The 16,699-nt window shown below is 37.0% G+C and overlaps 2 protein-coding genes and 1 pseudogene across 6 annotated transcripts; all 3 read left to right on the top strand.

Moving 5' to 3' along the window:
* The first annotated feature begins 3,327 nt into the window (after positions 1 to 3,327).
* LOC120015038 lies at positions 3,328 to 9,859 on the top strand. 5 transcript variants are annotated; one of them, XM_038867227.1, is made up of 7 exons: positions 3,328 to 3,444; positions 5,174 to 5,322; positions 6,698 to 6,767; positions 7,093 to 7,346; positions 7,778 to 7,915; positions 8,147 to 8,198; positions 9,331 to 9,859. In XM_038867227.1, exons 2-7 carry the CDS (start codon positions 5,230 to 5,232, stop codon positions 9,828 to 9,830), a joined length of 1,107 nt encoding a protein of 368 aa, XP_038723155.1. In that variant the 5' UTR covers positions 3,328 to 3,444; positions 5,174 to 5,229; the 3' UTR covers positions 9,831 to 9,859. The 5 variants fall into 5 exon arrangements, with proteins under 5 accessions (XP_038723155.1, XP_038723154.1, XP_038723156.1 ...); XM_038867226.1 differs by having other exon boundaries at positions 3,330 to 3,386; XM_038867228.1 differs by having other exon boundaries at positions 3,390 to 3,547; positions 7,778 to 7,894.
* A 285-nt stretch (positions 9,860 to 10,144) lies between these two features.
* On the top strand, positions 10,145 to 13,308 carry LOC120015037 (FHA domain-containing protein At4g14490). The gene is made up of 4 exons (XM_038867224.1): positions 10,145 to 11,467; positions 12,092 to 12,371; positions 12,472 to 12,806; positions 12,923 to 13,308. The coding sequence occupies exon 1, from the start codon at positions 10,300 to 10,302 to the stop codon at positions 11,410 to 11,412; it is 1,113 nt and encodes a 370-aa protein (XP_038723152.1). The 5' UTR covers positions 10,145 to 10,299; the 3' UTR covers positions 11,413 to 11,467; positions 12,092 to 12,371; positions 12,472 to 12,806; positions 12,923 to 13,308.
* Positions 13,309 to 13,949: 641 nt separating this feature from the next.
* On the top strand, positions 13,950 to 15,822 carry LOC120014245 (annotated as a pseudogene).
* The last annotated feature ends 877 nt before the right edge of the window (positions 15,823 to 16,699 follow it).

Raw genomic sequence — 16,699 nt, 5'->3', positions numbered from 1 at the left:
CTTGTTTTTGGCACTTTGCTTCTTGAATTTCTTATCATTCTTAGGCTTAAGTTTGGCGTTGGACTTATCTTCCTCAACCATATTTGCCTTTGAATGATGATTCTCCACTAACTCATCACTTTTCTCACGGATGCGAGAGTCTTCTTCTATGCGAAGGTGTCGAAGTAGAGATTCTAAAGTATGATTTTTCTCATCATGCTTAAGTTTCTTCTTGTAGCCATTCCAAGAAGAAGGTAATTTAGCAATAATCACCCCTACTTGAAAATCTTCTCCAAGAGTAATTTCAGCATTTTTAAGATCACTAACAATAAGTTGAAGTTCATGTACTTGTGCAAGAACTGACTTATCATTAGTCATTTTAAAATCAACATAATTCCCAATTAAAAACTTACGATTACTTGCCTCTTCAATGCGGTATTTGTTCTCTAATGCAGCCCACAATTCTTTGGCGGTCGATATGGTACGATGTGCGCTATACATTGAGTTGGAGAGAGCATTGAGTATGTGGCATTGACATAGAAATTCATCCTCCTTCCATTTGCGTCGTTTGTTCACCATTTCTTCGGTATCTTTGTCTGATGGTTCAGCAATTTGCTCCGCATCGTCACCAATGATGTAAGCCAATTTGAGAGTGGTGAGGAAAAACAACATCTTCTCTTGCCACCTTGTAAAATTTTGGCCATCAAAACGATCAAAGCGAACAAGATCTTGATTCATAACTCTAATGGATTGAGAAACAGAACCCTCCATTTCAACAGAAAAGAAAATTTGTCTAAAAATTATTGGAAAAGTTATATGTTAATGGAGGTAATAGAAGATGAAAAATTAGAACAACTTCAAGGCGCGTAATCGCTTTCTTTTAGACAAATTTCTCTCCCTTTGATAGGTATCACAAGTGCACCGGGTATACGAGAAAATGCCTTTAGGATACAATGAAGTTTTCTAGTTTGTGGTTGATCTTTGAAGATGCACTATCCAAAGCAACCCAAGAACACTCTTTATGGTAACTCTTGATGATGTATCTTTTTCTCATCTCTAGAATGGTTGTGGTAATGCTATTATATAGATATTCAACCATTGCCTAAGCACCTTTTCAATTTGAATAAAAAAAAAAAAAACTGTTTAAGACAAATAACTTCCAAGTAGTTTTGTATTCATTGGTTGTGTCTCTTCAATGCAAAAAACTACTTTAAACTTCCATGTGAAAAACATTAAATTATTTGAAAATATCCAACACATGTTGAGAAATAAAAATATATAATTGAGTCATTAGAAATTTAGTCTCACTAACAAAATGATCCATCTTGAACTTTAGATGATCATCGGATAATAGAACTTGAACAACATTTGTCGAGTCCACTTCAATAACAAACTCCCGATACCCCTCTATCATCATACGGCGAAGAGAGTAATTTACAGCTACACAAGTGATCCTCTCATACAAACAGATGAGAGGGTGGTCTCCATTATGGTTTCTTAAGATTGCACCAGTGCCCAACTCATTCCCCTTTGCAAATAGAGCTGCATCAACATTCATTTTAAGTACCCCATTGCAGGAACTCGCCAACGACCATTACAACCATCTGATATTGTTGATATAGAATGTGAAGCCTGCCGTGCAACAAAGTTCTCTATAAAATCAGCAGACAAAGACCTCACCTTGTTTGCAAGATCACCCAGATTCAGACCTTGCCCTTCATGAATAATAGCATTTCTAGTCTTTTCCAAATCACCCATATCGCGGTAGCAAAAGTAATCTGGAGAGAGCCGACCAAAGAAACCGAGAGAACATGAAACATGAAAATGAAAAAAAAAAAAATTAACAATGAAAATGAAACCACAATCATTTTAGCCACAGATAAACATGGAGTTCTTTTTTATTATATGAAGAAAGTTTTTAAAAAATAAAAAACTGTTTATGATGATGTGACGCTTGATTGAATACGTGTAGTATGCGTTGTATTTTTATACTAAAAATTTGGTGAAATTGTGAGATTGAAACTAGGGAAAAAAAACTAAGGTTCTGAAAATCGGATCAGAAATCGAATCCGAAAAATGTTCGATCCACTGGTCAAAGGTCAATCGGGGTTCAAATCGAATTTAACACAAAGAATTATTTATATATATATATATTATAGACAAACAAATATATAAAGAAATTTTTATAAAAATACGATATATTCAAATAAAGTGTAACTTTAAATAAAGAAAATATCATAACCTAATGGTTAGAGCATTATCATGAGTTTTTTTTTTTTTTACTAAGGAGGGGGAGACCCAAAAAATAGAAGAAAATAAAAATTAAACCTAGCTAACCTCAGCTAGCTGCCAACACTTGGCACCAAACGAGGCCAAGCCACCCCAATCAAATCTTCCCATAACAATTTATCATGAGTTCAAACCATATCAAAAACAAAATTTAAAAATATTTTCGTAATTTTAACAAATGAATCGACCGGTTCAATTGAAGAACCTGCCAGTTCAATTACAAATATCCTGATTCATAAATTATCGGTTATGACACATCAATCGGTTCATAAATTGTCTATGCATGATCTATATATATATATATGGATTTATGATCTTATAAGAGAATAAAGGAAGTTCCTAATAAGCTCAGCTCTGTCCGACTCAAATTTCTCTGCAACAATCTCTCTTCTTAGTTCTTACCAATGAAAAGGGCAAAAAACAAGTGAAGAGAGAGACGTGGTTACAAAGGTAGAGAAAAAGATACCCATATTTCATTCACTATCCCTAGGCTTAACACAAATAATTGCTCCACAAAAGTAAGTTAGTCACGTGACGTGTAAAAAAATGTAGATAAAAATTGTACATGTGTTTCACATGTAATAAAGTGTTTTGTTAAAATGCTCTATAAAGACCTACACTGAAAACAATATTTGATAAGTAATATTTGAAAATGTAAATATTGTTATTTTAAAGATAATCATGAAACAATATTTGAATATATATTAAAAAAATAATAAAATACAAAATGGGTCTTTAGAAAGTATTTCATGGGCATCCAAATAAATTCCTCTAAGAAAATATCATAACCTAATGATTAGAGCATTTTTAATGAATAAGAGATCATGAGTTGAAATCATATAAAAACAAAATTTAAAAATATTTTCGTACTTTAAACAAATGAACCGAATTGGTTCAATTAAAGAATCGGTCGGTTCAATTAAAAATATTTCGGTTCATAAATTATCGGTTCTGACACATCAATGGATCAAATAAGTGCCAGATCACCGGTTGGACCGGTCCGGTTTTTATAACCTTGAACAAAACGACGAAGAAAGGGAGAGAACAAGAAAAGAAAGAGAGGAAGAACTGAAAGTTTCGAAGTAGAATAAATAAATTTTCAAGCAGCCCTAACTCGCGTAAGCATTTTCTGTCCGCAACTTATTAGTCCTCTTCTTCCCTGTCCCCAACCCCAAGGCAAGCTTCACTTTCTTTCGTCATTTTATTGTCTGAATAATTTCACGCGTCGTAGTGTCGGTTTGATTGCCGTTTCTTGCTTATACCCGGACGCTCGCATACGGTACATTTGAATCTTTACTATTTATGTGAATGGCATTTTGATTTTGGATTCATACGCACGTTTTTTTGGTTGTCGAGTCTTGTTATTGTTCATATAATGATCGTGCATTAACATTTAGGTATTTTTTACTGTCTGTTTGTTCGAATTTCATTTACTACCAAACTTCTTCGAGTTTTCTGGACTACACAGTCTCGAGTGCAGTTCTTGGCGCGGTCCTTATCTGTGTTTATTGTGCCTAGGCTTCAGAGGATCATTGTGTTCTTGTTTGTCTTGCTGCTTTTGAAACCTTAATTTCCATGGCCATGGGGGAATTAACTTAACAGCCTCATTTTGGTATTTAGATGTGGGGTGTATTTTTAGTCTTCATATATTATGAAGATATCGATGACCGCCTGGGTTGTGGTATTTGATTTCGGTTTACCACTCGTTGTAAAAGGCTTTCGTGGAATTTCTGATTTAACTTAGTTCATGATTTGAGTATATAGCCAGGCTTATGAATGGGGACTTATGATAGAAGGAAAGGAATACAAATATTGAAACAGTTGAAAAGGAATCCATCACGGATTTCAAGCTCCCATTTGGATTGTTGCTCGAATGAAACAATGTATTACCTGCTTTGCTCTGCCATTACAAGCAAAAAGAATCTGAAATAGTCTACAAGGAACGCTTTAGTTATCGATTTCAGAAAGTATGGTAGGATCCAAGCTTATATGCACGATAACACATTGGTGTCATCCATGGAGGCATTGATTGCTTTCTCAATGTCGATCACTCCTTCAATAAAATAGGGCAGATTTGTAAGCCCAAACTTGATGATGACATTGAGAAACAACTAACAAGAGAAGGACGAAGTCTCATTGAAGGTTGAAATCAGCAACTTATGAGTTAGATGGCTAAGACCTAAAAAATTTCTGTGCGTGCCAATTTATCTAAGAAAAATCATGTATAAAAGCTGGGTAAGATTCGTAGTCGGTAGGTCCCAGTGATTAAATAATAAATGGTGCGTTTAGTCTATAGTAATTGGCTTAGTTAGGGCACCGTGGGATAGTCCACTTGGATTGGCAAAAACTTTTAATTTTAACTGTAAATATAGCTAGAGAATTTATAGGTTGGATATTTTGCTCTAGAATGTGAAATGGGAAACATTGGTGGACTAAACATGTTTCTCATTGCTTACTCAAAACAAACTTTCTTTTTGCTGTGTTTTCAAATCAAAACCTAATGGATCTTGGGGAGCCTGGGGCATGCATTCACCACATATATCTTTTTAATGTTTCTGGTGTTTTTTCTGCAGCTTTCTACCCACTTGAAAAACTGCAGGCAGTCTCATTGATATTTGGGTGTCTTCTTTGATTTAGTTACCATGGTGTTTGTTGTTGCTAGCTTTATTTGATGTATAGTTGTTGAGATCTGACATTCTGATGTTTTTTCAAAAAAAAATTTCGCTGCTACATTTTGTATATTAGAAATTTTAAGGGCTGCTTCTCCCAACTGTCCATAATCTAACTGATGAGGCTTTGACTTGCGATTAGGAAATACCTTGTTTATTACTTTTACAGTTTGTTGAGTTATGGTTCAAATAATTCCTTCTTTTTTTTTCTTTTTCTTTTTCCCCTTTGCTTAAAGATGCTCTGATGCCTTTAAATGCTATGCTGGAGCAAATCACTTGTTGATGAACAGCAATGGACAAGAAAAATGTTCCTTTTAATGTGGGCCAACTTGTGGAGTCGAGATCTTTCGTACCAGGTTATCGTGGTGCATGGTTCCGTTGCAAGGTATTTACTAGAATTACTTCTTGAAGCGATCACTTGGTCCTATTAATGATTGGAGATTTTAATTTTTAACATTTTGAAGCTTAGGTCAAAACTAGCATCTATTTGGTTTACTTTTTATATGATAATGAAATTATTCCCTGCTGATAAAATAATGGTAACTAAGGCACATAGACCAAAACATGCTGGAACCTCTGGTTTATGTATCTGCCTCATGTTATTTTCTTGGAATCTCACTGCTACAGACCTCATTAATGATCAGAATTTTATTTTATCCCAATTAATTTTACTTCAAACCTTTGTGAGCATGTTATAACCTTATTAATGTCACTCATATATATATATATATATAATCTTTGCCACTGACGAGCATTATAGCACGAACAGATGTGGTGTTGCACTGTGGAATTTGAATCTTTCAGTTGTGTGCAAGAGAGAGTTGTGTCCTATAAATAGCAATGGTAGTGTGTGTAATGACTCAGAAGTAGGATGCAAGAATGATTTATTGTTTCATTGTCTCTACTTGTTCCAAAGGTGAAGTCTTCCCAATTCATACCCCTTCTTCAATTTCCATAATGTCTACCTCTTGTTCATGTTTCAACATCGCAGCAAGTGCGCATATCAATAACTGGGGATCACATGGCTTAGAATCTTCAAGAGCTAGGAAAGAAAAATTCTCAATGTAGATATGACCCTTGATTTTCCTCATATTAAAGTCCAGTAAGACATATTATGGGGAAGGGTGGCCAAAATGTTAGGATCTGACACAGAAGGTATCCTTTTGAATTGATTTTGGTTGGTGACCCGCCTTTGTTGACTGCTAGCTTCCTGATAAGCAAATAGTCATCAGGTGGAGAACGCAAAACTTTTTTTTATTGAGTCTTATGGACAGTGTTTCTTGAACTTCCCCCAATGCCCATATGAGACTTGAACCTGGGCAAATTTCGGGTAATCGGGTCTTAAGGAGTAGACTACCACTAGGACAAGAGCTCCTTGTTATTGTTCTTTTCTTTTTCTTTTTTTTTTTCACATTCATCACTTTTGCTAATGTGTAAGATATTAGCTGGACAAAATTTGGACCAAAATATAAGTAATTATCCCCCATTAGTATGTTAAAGTATGCATGTGCTGTAATGCATGATTTAAATACTTTAGTGGGTTCTTTTTACAAGCGGTAAATGGTCTGTACCCTTTGGTTTCTTTCTATATAACAATTTTCCTTCTCAAGAAAACAGTTCTCTTCACATAACCTTTTAAAAAAAGGTGCTCTCTTCATAAGGTTTTGTTTCTTGCTTTAGATTAAAATATTTCTTTGCTTCTAGTCATTTTTTGTTTCTTAGAAGATAATCCATAAACTAATCTTAATGTATTCTATCAGATAAGGGATATTCATCGGAGAAAAAATGGGCTCGGAATTGACTTGGAATATTTTGACTTTCCAGATGAGAGTATGTTGTCTGACTTGACTCTTTGTTTTTTGTTTGTATTTTACTGTATGTTAATACATATCTTAATTCAAAACTTAATAGCGCTCTGGCATGGATTCAGAGTTTCTACCCAATTCCTAAAATTCCTGTGGCAGCTACTGAATGGAGGCAATAGACATATTTGTCTGAATTCTGACATACTTGCGATTCTTCACCCCCCACCCTACGCAACCCCCAACCTTCATCTGCATCTTAGAAGTCCGATTACCAGAATAGATATTCAATTATGCTCCTGTAGTGGTTAAATTTTGATTTCGCAAGTGTAGTTTCATGTTTTCTGATGCAGAAGTACGATGGACAAAGTTATATCAAAAGCACCCAGCTTCTGGTAGTAAGATGGACTCAAAAAGGCAGTTGATGGCACGTCCTCACTTCCCTCCTGTTTATCAAGAAAGTCTGAAACCTGACATCAGTACAATCTCAGAAGTGGTAGTTATTGTCAATGATGTTTGGAAGGTAGGGGATCTGGTGGATTGGTTTTCTGATGGGTGCTTTTGGTCTGGAAGAATTACTGAAATGTTGGGGTCAGAGAAGTTTCAGGTAAGACGTTTTTGCTCTTCTTCTTACATGCTTGAGTTGTTCGGATTGTTGATTTAAATTTGTTTCTGGTCAATGTCTTGGGTAATTTGATCTGGGTGATAGCATTTTTGCGGTTTTGTCAAAGTTTTATGCTGTTAATTTTACTTGATGTGTTAGTATGGTGCTGTTGCTTTTGGTAGCATTTGTCAGGACATGTTCCTAACAGTCAAGTTGTTAACATTATCTTAACCATTTTTCCTGGAAATTTTCCTTGTTTTGAAATGTTTGTATTGGGAAAGAACTGATCTATGCATTTAATATGTTTCATCGCCTTGTGTATGGTGCAACCAATATTATAAGAACTATGGACTTTTCCAATCTGCGTCTATTCATATGCTTGTTAAGGAGCAATAAACTTTTTTCTCATATTTCTAAAATAATTGTTTTCATAGATTGAATTGCTGCCGCCTCCTTATGGTGAAGGGTTACCTTATGAAGTATCATCCAAGGATTTGCGCCCATCGTTAGAATGGTCTCCAGAGCATGGTTGGACAGTTCCTCTTCCTCTGGTAGCTTCTCCTCATTCCGATGTAATACTTTGAGATGATGACTTCATGATATATTTTTCAGACCTTGAATTGGAATCCTGAGTCACAGTATCTTTAACTATAAATACTAACTTAGGTTAATGCTGCAACCTCTTTCTTGTTGCTTTTGGATGCCCCCCCCCCTCTCTTTTTCATATTTAGATACTATTGATGTGTTTATGCATCTCTTTGCCCTAGTTCCACTGATGTTATTTGCCACCTCACTGGTAACAGGGAAATGAACCTCGTCATTATTGCGCTCGGCTAATCAGGCCAGTTGATACAGGTGAGTGAGCTGCAAAAATTTGTGCCGTTAATATATGCCTGTGAGGTTACATTGTAGTCTTCTTTTATGTCTTGGCGTTGTATTCTTTCCTTTCTTCAACTAGTCGGATTTCCAAAGGCAAAACTCGTGATATGGAAGCGATGTCTCTTTGTTCGTTATCCGTTGCTGTCTAGTAAAGATTTGATCGCTGATACACTATTCTTCTTTTGCACTTTCTCTTGGTCATCAGTCTTCTTTTCTCTTCCACTGTTGCTTATAGTTTTTGAATTTAATTTACTTGCATGAGTTAAGCTGTGGTGGTCATTGCAGTGTTCATTTGGGTCAGGTTTGTTATAAGATGTAGGCACTGAATGACATCATCTTATTGTCATGATGTCATCATCATCATCATCATTGAAGCTTTTATCCAAAACAATGTTTGGGTTCGCTACATAAATTCATATGAGAAATTAATGGGAATCCATGACGTGAATTCTCCTTCACAATTCATTCCGGTGAGAATCTACATTATTGACTGATCTTATGGAGTCCATTTCTTTCCTCATCACTTCTATCCATGTCTTTTATATTCTCCTCCTCCTCTTTTCAATATCTCCTACTTCAATTTTTTAACTCACGTACGTACCACTGCATGGACGCATAAGTAATGACATCTTCCTCTAGCCATATCTCGGTTCTTTTTGTACTACTGGGATAAAAGATTGATTGAGTGATTTTAGTTGGATGGAATTCTTGAGTTGCATGATATTTCATATTTTTAAATTACTACTGATTAGTTGGCCTTCGCCTTTACTCACCTTGTCAAACAGTTTTTTTTTTCCTTTGTTTTACTCTTACAATGATTTAAACGGTACCATGAAAACAAGGCTTTACTATGAGAAAACTATTGGTTAATGGCAAATGTTCTGTGCATAAAGCCGCCTGTTTTCAGGTGATTGAAGTTGCTTTTTAACCAAATATTAAGTATTAGCTGATATGATCTTTGAGCTCTTAATGTTGGAGCCATGCTTGTAATTCCGTTCTCATAAAGACTACGGTTAGGTTTTTAATTTTTTTCTTGTCTGCATTGCAATGGTTCTTGTTCTTTTATATTATCCTACAATTTTGATACGGGGTTTATTTGTTGATATAGAGGATGCTGCAAACTTGATGGTTGATGTTGGGGGTGAAGGGAGGAGGGGTGGTCGGGAAGCAGCTGGAGCGTCCCTTGAGAAAAGTGTTTCTCTATCTTCTCATGCTTCAGAGAGCTCATTACCTGCAAGTAAGTCAAGACTAACCCGAAAGAGGTTTTTGAGTGTTACTGCGACTGGGGAGCAATCCATGCCAGGGACGACTTCAAAATTTGACAAGGCAGATAATGAACTTGAAAGGGCCAGTTGCTCAGATAACATTTCAAGTTCACATGTTCCAGTGGCATGTATTGAAACAGCAGGAACTGGCACTGTGAAAGACAGTTCTGATTGGAAAGTTGGAGGGATTTCCATAGATTCCATGTATTGTGAAACAATAGAGGATGCTCTTTCGGGTTTGGAGGAACTTGTAAACCGGGTTAAATGGACCAAGGGTCTGTTACAGTCTGGAATGTCTTCGTCAAAAAATGTGTCATGGAAATTTGTGGAACATCTTGCCTGAAAAAATATAGCTCACAACGTTGGCATCTTTGTTTGTTGGAGGGTATGGTACATTTTATACTACACAAGCGCAAGCACCTTGCTTCCTCGAACTGATCCTATTTGCCACTCCAGTTGTTATACACTTGGTACTTTTAGTAGTTTAGTGGGATTCCTTTGGAAGAGAACTTGCAAAAGCAATTGTAGTTTGGGCCTTAGAGTGCCGCAGCCCATTTAAAATTAAAGTTCTTGGATTTTGTTTTTCTTTCAGGTTTCTTTTCAAGCGCCTCTTCGTTTTTACCTCTCGTCTTTCTGCTTCCTTTCCTCATAAAATTTTTTAATTATTTTTTCTGAACTTTAGTAATTCCTACGTGGCACCGAGGTTTGCGGAGAAGTATATATATAAATAAATAAATGATAATCATCTGCCGGTCCCCTCAGCTCGGAAAAATTTGAAAATATTAAACCCCGGGTAGTCTTCTGCAAAAACCATGGATCCGCCTCCTCTGAAGCTTTTGATGGTACAAGGCCCTCGCGAGGGGGAGACGCTTGAATTCGGGGCCGGATCTACGGTCCGCGTAGGGCGGGTTGTCCGTGGAAACAACGTGACTATCAAAGACGCCGCCATTTCCTCCAAGCACGTCTTCATCGGATCCGAGTCGGGTCAGTGGGTCATCCGCGACCTAGACACCTCGAACGGTACCTTCCTAAACTCCTCCAAGCTAACCCCACAGACTTCCTACCCTATCAGCCATGGCGACACCATCAAGCTCGGCGAGTACACATCCATCCTCGTCAAAATCGACGATCTAGATTCTGTGAAACCGCCCATGATCACCGGACCGGAGGGAAACATGAGAAGTAGCAATGTTGAAGGATTAATTGAAGATAAATCGCAGAACACTTCTCAGATTGTGGAGAATCGGCGACGGGGGAGGCCCAGGAAAGTTGGGACTTTGAAGAATGAAATCAAGAGCCTGAGTATTCCGGAGACTGTAGGCCCTACGGGGGGGGAGCAAAATTCGAAGCCAGAAATGCAGCAAATGAGTGTGAGGGTTACCCGAGGTCAGAGGAAGAATTTGAGTGTGGATTGTACAGCAATGGAGATTGAGGGTAACAAGATCAGACGGGGAGCAAGAAGGGGGAGGCCCCCACGTCGGGAGCCGGTGGAGATTATCCAAATTGATGATAACGTAGACCATATGGAAAATGTGAAGGAGTTAAACCTTGAAGAAAGAGATTGTGAAGAGGACAAGAGAAAAAAAGATAGTGATCAGGAACCACCACCAGAGAGTGCTAGTGTGGATGCTATAAAGGAGAATGTTAAGGGATTAACCATGCAAGAAGATAATTGTAAAGAGGATATAAATCAAAGCGAACATGGTGTTCCGGAGAGCAGTAATAAGGAGGAAACACTGGATTTGGAGAAAATGACTCTAGGGCAATGGTTTGACTACATGGAGGTTCATTTACAAAAACAGATTATTGAAGAGACTGAGGTGTTGATTGAGGGTATGAGGAAGAAAGCTGAGCAAGTTCACGCATATATGATGCAGCAGAAGAAGACAAAGGCAAAGGAGAAGGAGAAGGAGAAGGAGAAATAGAAGGAAGTGGTTCTTGTCAATGTTAGATAGATGGACCGACAGTTTGATGTATTTGGTAACTGGCACTTTTTTTATTGATTTTCTTATTATTTTTGCCAAGAAAAATTAGAGTGTCTTTGTAGGCGTAGTGATGGTCCTACATTATGCTATATATCTTTGTCATATCTGATATATAGACTCCATGAAATCTTTGTCTTTGAAAGGTTAGTAAGCTGTAATTCCTTGTGCAACTAGACAAAAGATCTGTATTCTTGACTTGCTATTTTGATACTTGGTTGAGAATTTGAGATTTCCCATGGTATTTTTTGCATGTTATTTGAGATTTCCCATGGTATAGATGTTGCGAATTTCCACAGGATTGATTGCTAGGTGCTTGCGCACTCTCAGGTCCTAGTGAATTCAGATGTTTTCTTTAAAGAACTATTAGTTTTTGAACTTGTGGGAGCTAGCACGGTTTTTTTTTTTGGTATCTCATATTCTATTTGATAATAGATGAGAAGAACTCAAAATTTCACCTGTTGTAGTCTACTTAATTTTCTTTCCTGTTTTCTTGGAAGGGTTAGTTTTATGGTTTTGGTGAAGAAACCAGCAAATCACTTTGCATGTGCTTTATTTATTCTTTAATTGGTCTGTTTGGAAATTTGGACTTTGGAGTTATTTATTTCATTTATTATTGTAGAATGAAGACTTCATTTTCGTATTCATGGCGTTCTTGATATTCCTGTCGTGTGATGAGGCAGTTATTGGGGAGTTTGACATTGATCAGATTGGTGTTGAAGCACCATAAATGCATAATGTAGAGTAATGGTCTTGTGCAATGGCAGAGGCAATGCTTGGACATGATAGCATATAGGAGGACTAGATTCTTTTCTTTAACATGTCTCTCCATGTAGAAATATGGTGGACCAAAGTTTTGAGCTCATGCAACTATGAAAATCACACATAATGGGGGTGAAGAGGTACTGCTGCATGAAAATGTCTTTATAACCATTGTGAAATTTTTTATGGAATTGTTGCGTCACTGTCACGTTTTTACCATTAGTGCTTTGGTATTTGCAGATAGGATTTATGTTATGGTTCACTGGTGGAAGACTACTTGATAGGGTTTGTCCTACACTGTAGAGGCTGGGGATCAGTCTACCTTAACTCATCAAGACCCCAATTTTTGGGCACTTCAACTACGAATTTAAATGACCTTTTGATTCAGGGGACTAGATGGAGCTCTTGGTTGGTTGAATTTGTTCTCTTGATTCTGCCCTCTTATATATGGAGATGCCTGTCTTTTCTTCAGAGAATGTAGTGTGCAGAACTTGCTCTCTCCCCTCTTTTTTAAAGCTTGTCTTCATGGTGCTTAGCTACTGTTCCTCGATTGTGCCTATTGAATGGTACTTGAGGTAACGACTTTATGCAACAGTAGTATGCACTTGATTACACAATCCTTTTGGTTTCTAATGCATTTCCTTCGGGATTCACATGTTTCAAGTTCTTTCTTTCTAATATTCTTGTTCAGCTTTGTAGCTATCCTTTCTAAACAAGTATCAGAGATCCTTCTTGAGTGGAAACTCGATCAGGACCTGGAGTAATGAACAGAGGATATTCATGATAAAGTCAATTGCAGCACATCTTTATGGAAGTTTGGATGATGTAATGAAAATAACTGGTGTAATAGAAGCCGGTTTCTTGCCCACGAATAAAGTCTGGACGACGAACAAGTTGAGGGGTACCCAATTGGAATATTTGCTTTCTAAACAACGAATATGTTTTTGGTTCCTTTGGTTAGCTTGGTAACCTTAAGTATGATGGCATGCTTCTGGAGAGTATCAGGGATTCAGGTTGATGGTTTTTAAGGGCGCAAAGGAGATGTTTCTGGAAGTTATTCTCTCACTTCACATCTTGGTCATGTATATTAGCCGTTAACATTGTGATGTAATCATTTGATCTATCATAATCATATGTTCAAATTCAATAAACTATTGATCTTTGGTGCAGGAAAAATATGAAATTTTTAAGCAACGTGTAACAGCAGCTAAAGGAAATCACAAGGTTGGCAGCACAAGCAATCGTGATCACTCTGCCATTGTAGAGGTAATTTTGTAGTTATACATGACAGTATTATTGCAAGTACTAAGAATTAAGATACCTTGTAGAGATAAGTGATTCATTTTATATGCAGGTGATATGTGAAAATTCTGAAGAGGGAGTGCAAGAAGATGAGCTAGTTAAGATGCCTCTCCTCGTTTACTTTGCTCGGGAGAAAAGACCTTCTCATCCACACCATTTCAAAGCTGGTGTCATCAACGTTCTTGTACTGTCTCTTAATAAGTTTATATAGTCTACTAATGACTGATGAGTGGTAGAGTTGCAGGGGTGCAACCTAGAGGTCATAAGTTGAAATCCTGGACAGTATCTCCATATATTATGTGGGGGGTAAGGTATGTCCTCGACCCCGCTCACTATGGAAGCCTTATACTTGGGATTATTTACTGTTTATTGTTTATCTCTTTACTAAACTTTTACGCTATATATATATTAAGTTAATGTGTACATCCAACGTGTTTTTGCAGCTTCAGGTGTCTGGATTGATAAGCAATTCCCCCTATATTCTAGTGCTAGACTGTGACATGTACTGCAATGACCCAGCCTCCGCGAGGCTACCAATGTGCTTCCACTGTGATCCCCAGATCTCACCTTCACTAGCATTTGTTCAGTTTCCTCAGAAATTCCACAATATAAGTAAAAACGACATTTACGACAGTCAGTATAGATATGTATTCACAGTACGAGATTAGTACCCTTTTATTAGCTTTCCTTGTTCATAATATCTGACGTATTAATGTTATATCTGATATTGTGCATATGATTCTCAATGTACTTGCACCTTCATAGACATTATGGTATGGTGCTGATGGGCTGAAGGGGCCAATCATGTCAGGAACGAACTTTTATATTAAGCGGGCATCGTTATATGGAAAATCTTTGCCAAAAGGTAATTGTTAATATATGTGCAATATTTTGTGTTTTTTCTAGTGATGCTAGCTAACTTTAACTCTATACAGATTAAAATTCCTTCTGGTAGTCATGAAAAACATAATCTGATTGTTAATTTTTTGTGGGTTCAGACCTTGCTGAGCTAAGGATTTCTTTTAGGTCATCCAATGAGTTCATCAAATGGATTCATCAAGACTAAAAGCCTAGAATAAGTAACAGTGAGGAACTTCCAAGCCCAGTACTGCAAAAGGAAACCAAAGTTTTGTGCTCATGCACCTATGAAAATCACACAAAATGGGGCGAAGAGGTAACTCTGTGCATGAAATGCTCTGTATAACCAGTATACAAATATTTTCTTGATGAAATATTAATGCTTTGGTATTTTGTAGGTAGGACTTATGTATTGTTCTGTGGTGGAAGATTACTTAACAGGGTTCATCCTACACAATAGAGGCTGGAGATCAGTTTACCTTAACCCATCAAGACCCCAATTTTTGGGCAGTTCAACTACAAATTTAAATGACCTTTTGGTTCAAGGAACAAGATGGTCCGCTGGGTTGATTGACGTTGCTTTCTCTCGATTCTGCCCTTTTATATATGGACTGCTATGCATGCCTTTTCTTCAGAGCATGTTGTATGCAGAAGTTGCTGTCTGGCCTCTTTTTCAGTCCTTGCCTGCATTGTGCTTAGCCACAATTCCTCAATTGTTCCTATTGCATGGTATCCCTATATATCCAGAGGTAATGGCTTGCGCAACATTAATTTATAATGATAAACCTTTTCTTGGTACATAGTTTTTGATCATTTCCTTGGGACTGCAGGTTTCAAGTGCATTCTTTGGCATATTCTTGTTCAATTTTGTATCAGTCCTTTTGAAACATTTGTTGGAGATCATTGTCAGTGCCAGTGGAAACCCGATCAGGACGTGGATTAATGAACAGAGGATATTCATGATCAGGGCAGCTACCCGGTATCAAATGGGGATATTTGATTTCCAGACGTCAAATATGTTTCTGTTTCCATTGGTTACGCTAGTTACTTTGAATACAATGTCATTCTTTGGGGGAGTCATCAGGATGATTGTTTTCGAGGGCACGAACGCCATATTTCTGCAAGTTATTCTCACTCTTTATATCTGGGTAATTAATTACCCTGTGATTGAAGGGATGGTTGTAAGGAAGGACAGAGGTCGTGTCCCATTGTGTGTAACCTTATTATCTGCAACATTTTCGATTATTTTCTTGGTTTTAGGCCCTTTTTTTTTTTTTTTTCTTTTGTACTAAGTCGTCTTTGTTAACAAGGAATGAAGAAGACAATCCGGAGTCCTTTTGTCCTGTGACCAGTCTGTGTGGCTGGTTTTATCATTCATGGATCAGTTGTGATGGAGAATGTTTAGTTAATAATAATAAAAGATTTCATCTAGACTTGATGCCTGATGAGGACAAACATCCATGATAGATGATGTTCTACTTCTTTATGTTTATAATTTCCGATAATTATCAAATTTATGTCCTCGACGTCATGATTATTGGTAGTATTCTGCCATGACAGTTTACGTTGACGTAAGCAGTCCAATTTGTTTGAAATTATCTCATAATTCTCATCCTTTAGGAATATAAGAAACGTAACAGACAATATAGAAATTAAAATTGAGAATAACAACACAATCACAACATAAGAATTTATGTGAAAAACTTCAAAACCAGAGAAAAAATCATGATTGTTGTTAAAAAGACAACCAACGAAACTTTCATTATATGACAAATTTATACAACCATGTTGTCAATGACATCTCTACCCAAGAATACCTAATAGATTATCATAAGCCCCACTCCAAAAACATATTTTCTAACACTCTACATCTTATCCCACTCCCATAATCCTATTACATCAATAGATACACCACAAAGTTTCCCCACCTTACTTTCTTTCTCATTAGGTCTTGCCACCTCTATAACCCATGGTTAAAAAAAAAAAAAAAAAACAATAGGAACCTCTTTTACAACCTAGAAAACACTTCTATTTATAATAAAAAAAACTGAAGTCCCGACATTTGTCCCGATGACTACTTAACCCGTCTAGACGATAAGTCCCTCGATCCAGATATCCAAGAAGACCCCACTTCCACTAAACAAACCTGATCTATCTAGACTACCATAACTCCTGTGCCGAAGGCACCTCCATAAACTACATTGGACCATGCCTCCGCACACAATTCGAATCGATTCCAAATTTGTTCATCAAACTTAACACAACTTTGAGTGCAAAGGTAGACCTACTATGTTGCCATTGGGGGCAC

This window comes from Tripterygium wilfordii, chromosome 14 (genome assembly GCF_013401445.1).
Source record: "Tripterygium wilfordii isolate XIE 37 chromosome 14, ASM1340144v1, whole genome shotgun sequence".
NCBI lineage: Eukaryota > Viridiplantae > Streptophyta > Magnoliopsida > Celastrales > Celastraceae > Tripterygium > Tripterygium wilfordii.
Note: the sequence above shows the minus strand (reverse complement) of the source record. Positions and strands in the feature narration are given on the sequence as shown.

Coding starts and splice junctions, on each gene's coding strand:
- LOC120015038 (XM_038867227.1), top strand. CDS start 5,230: ATGGACAAGAAAAATGTTCCTTTTAATGTGGGCCAACTTGTGGAGTCG. Junction 5,323..6,697: donor GTGCATGGTTCCGTTGCAAG/GTATTTACTAGA, acceptor GTATTCTATCAG/ATAAGGGATATTCATCGGAG. Junction 7,916..8,146: donor TAGCTTCTCCTCATTCCGAT/GTAATACTTTGA, acceptor CACTGGTAACAG/GGAAATGAACCTCGTCATTA.
- LOC120015037 (XM_038867224.1), top strand. CDS start 10,300: ATGGATCCGCCTCCTCTGAAGCTTTTGATGGTACAAGGCCCTCGCGAG.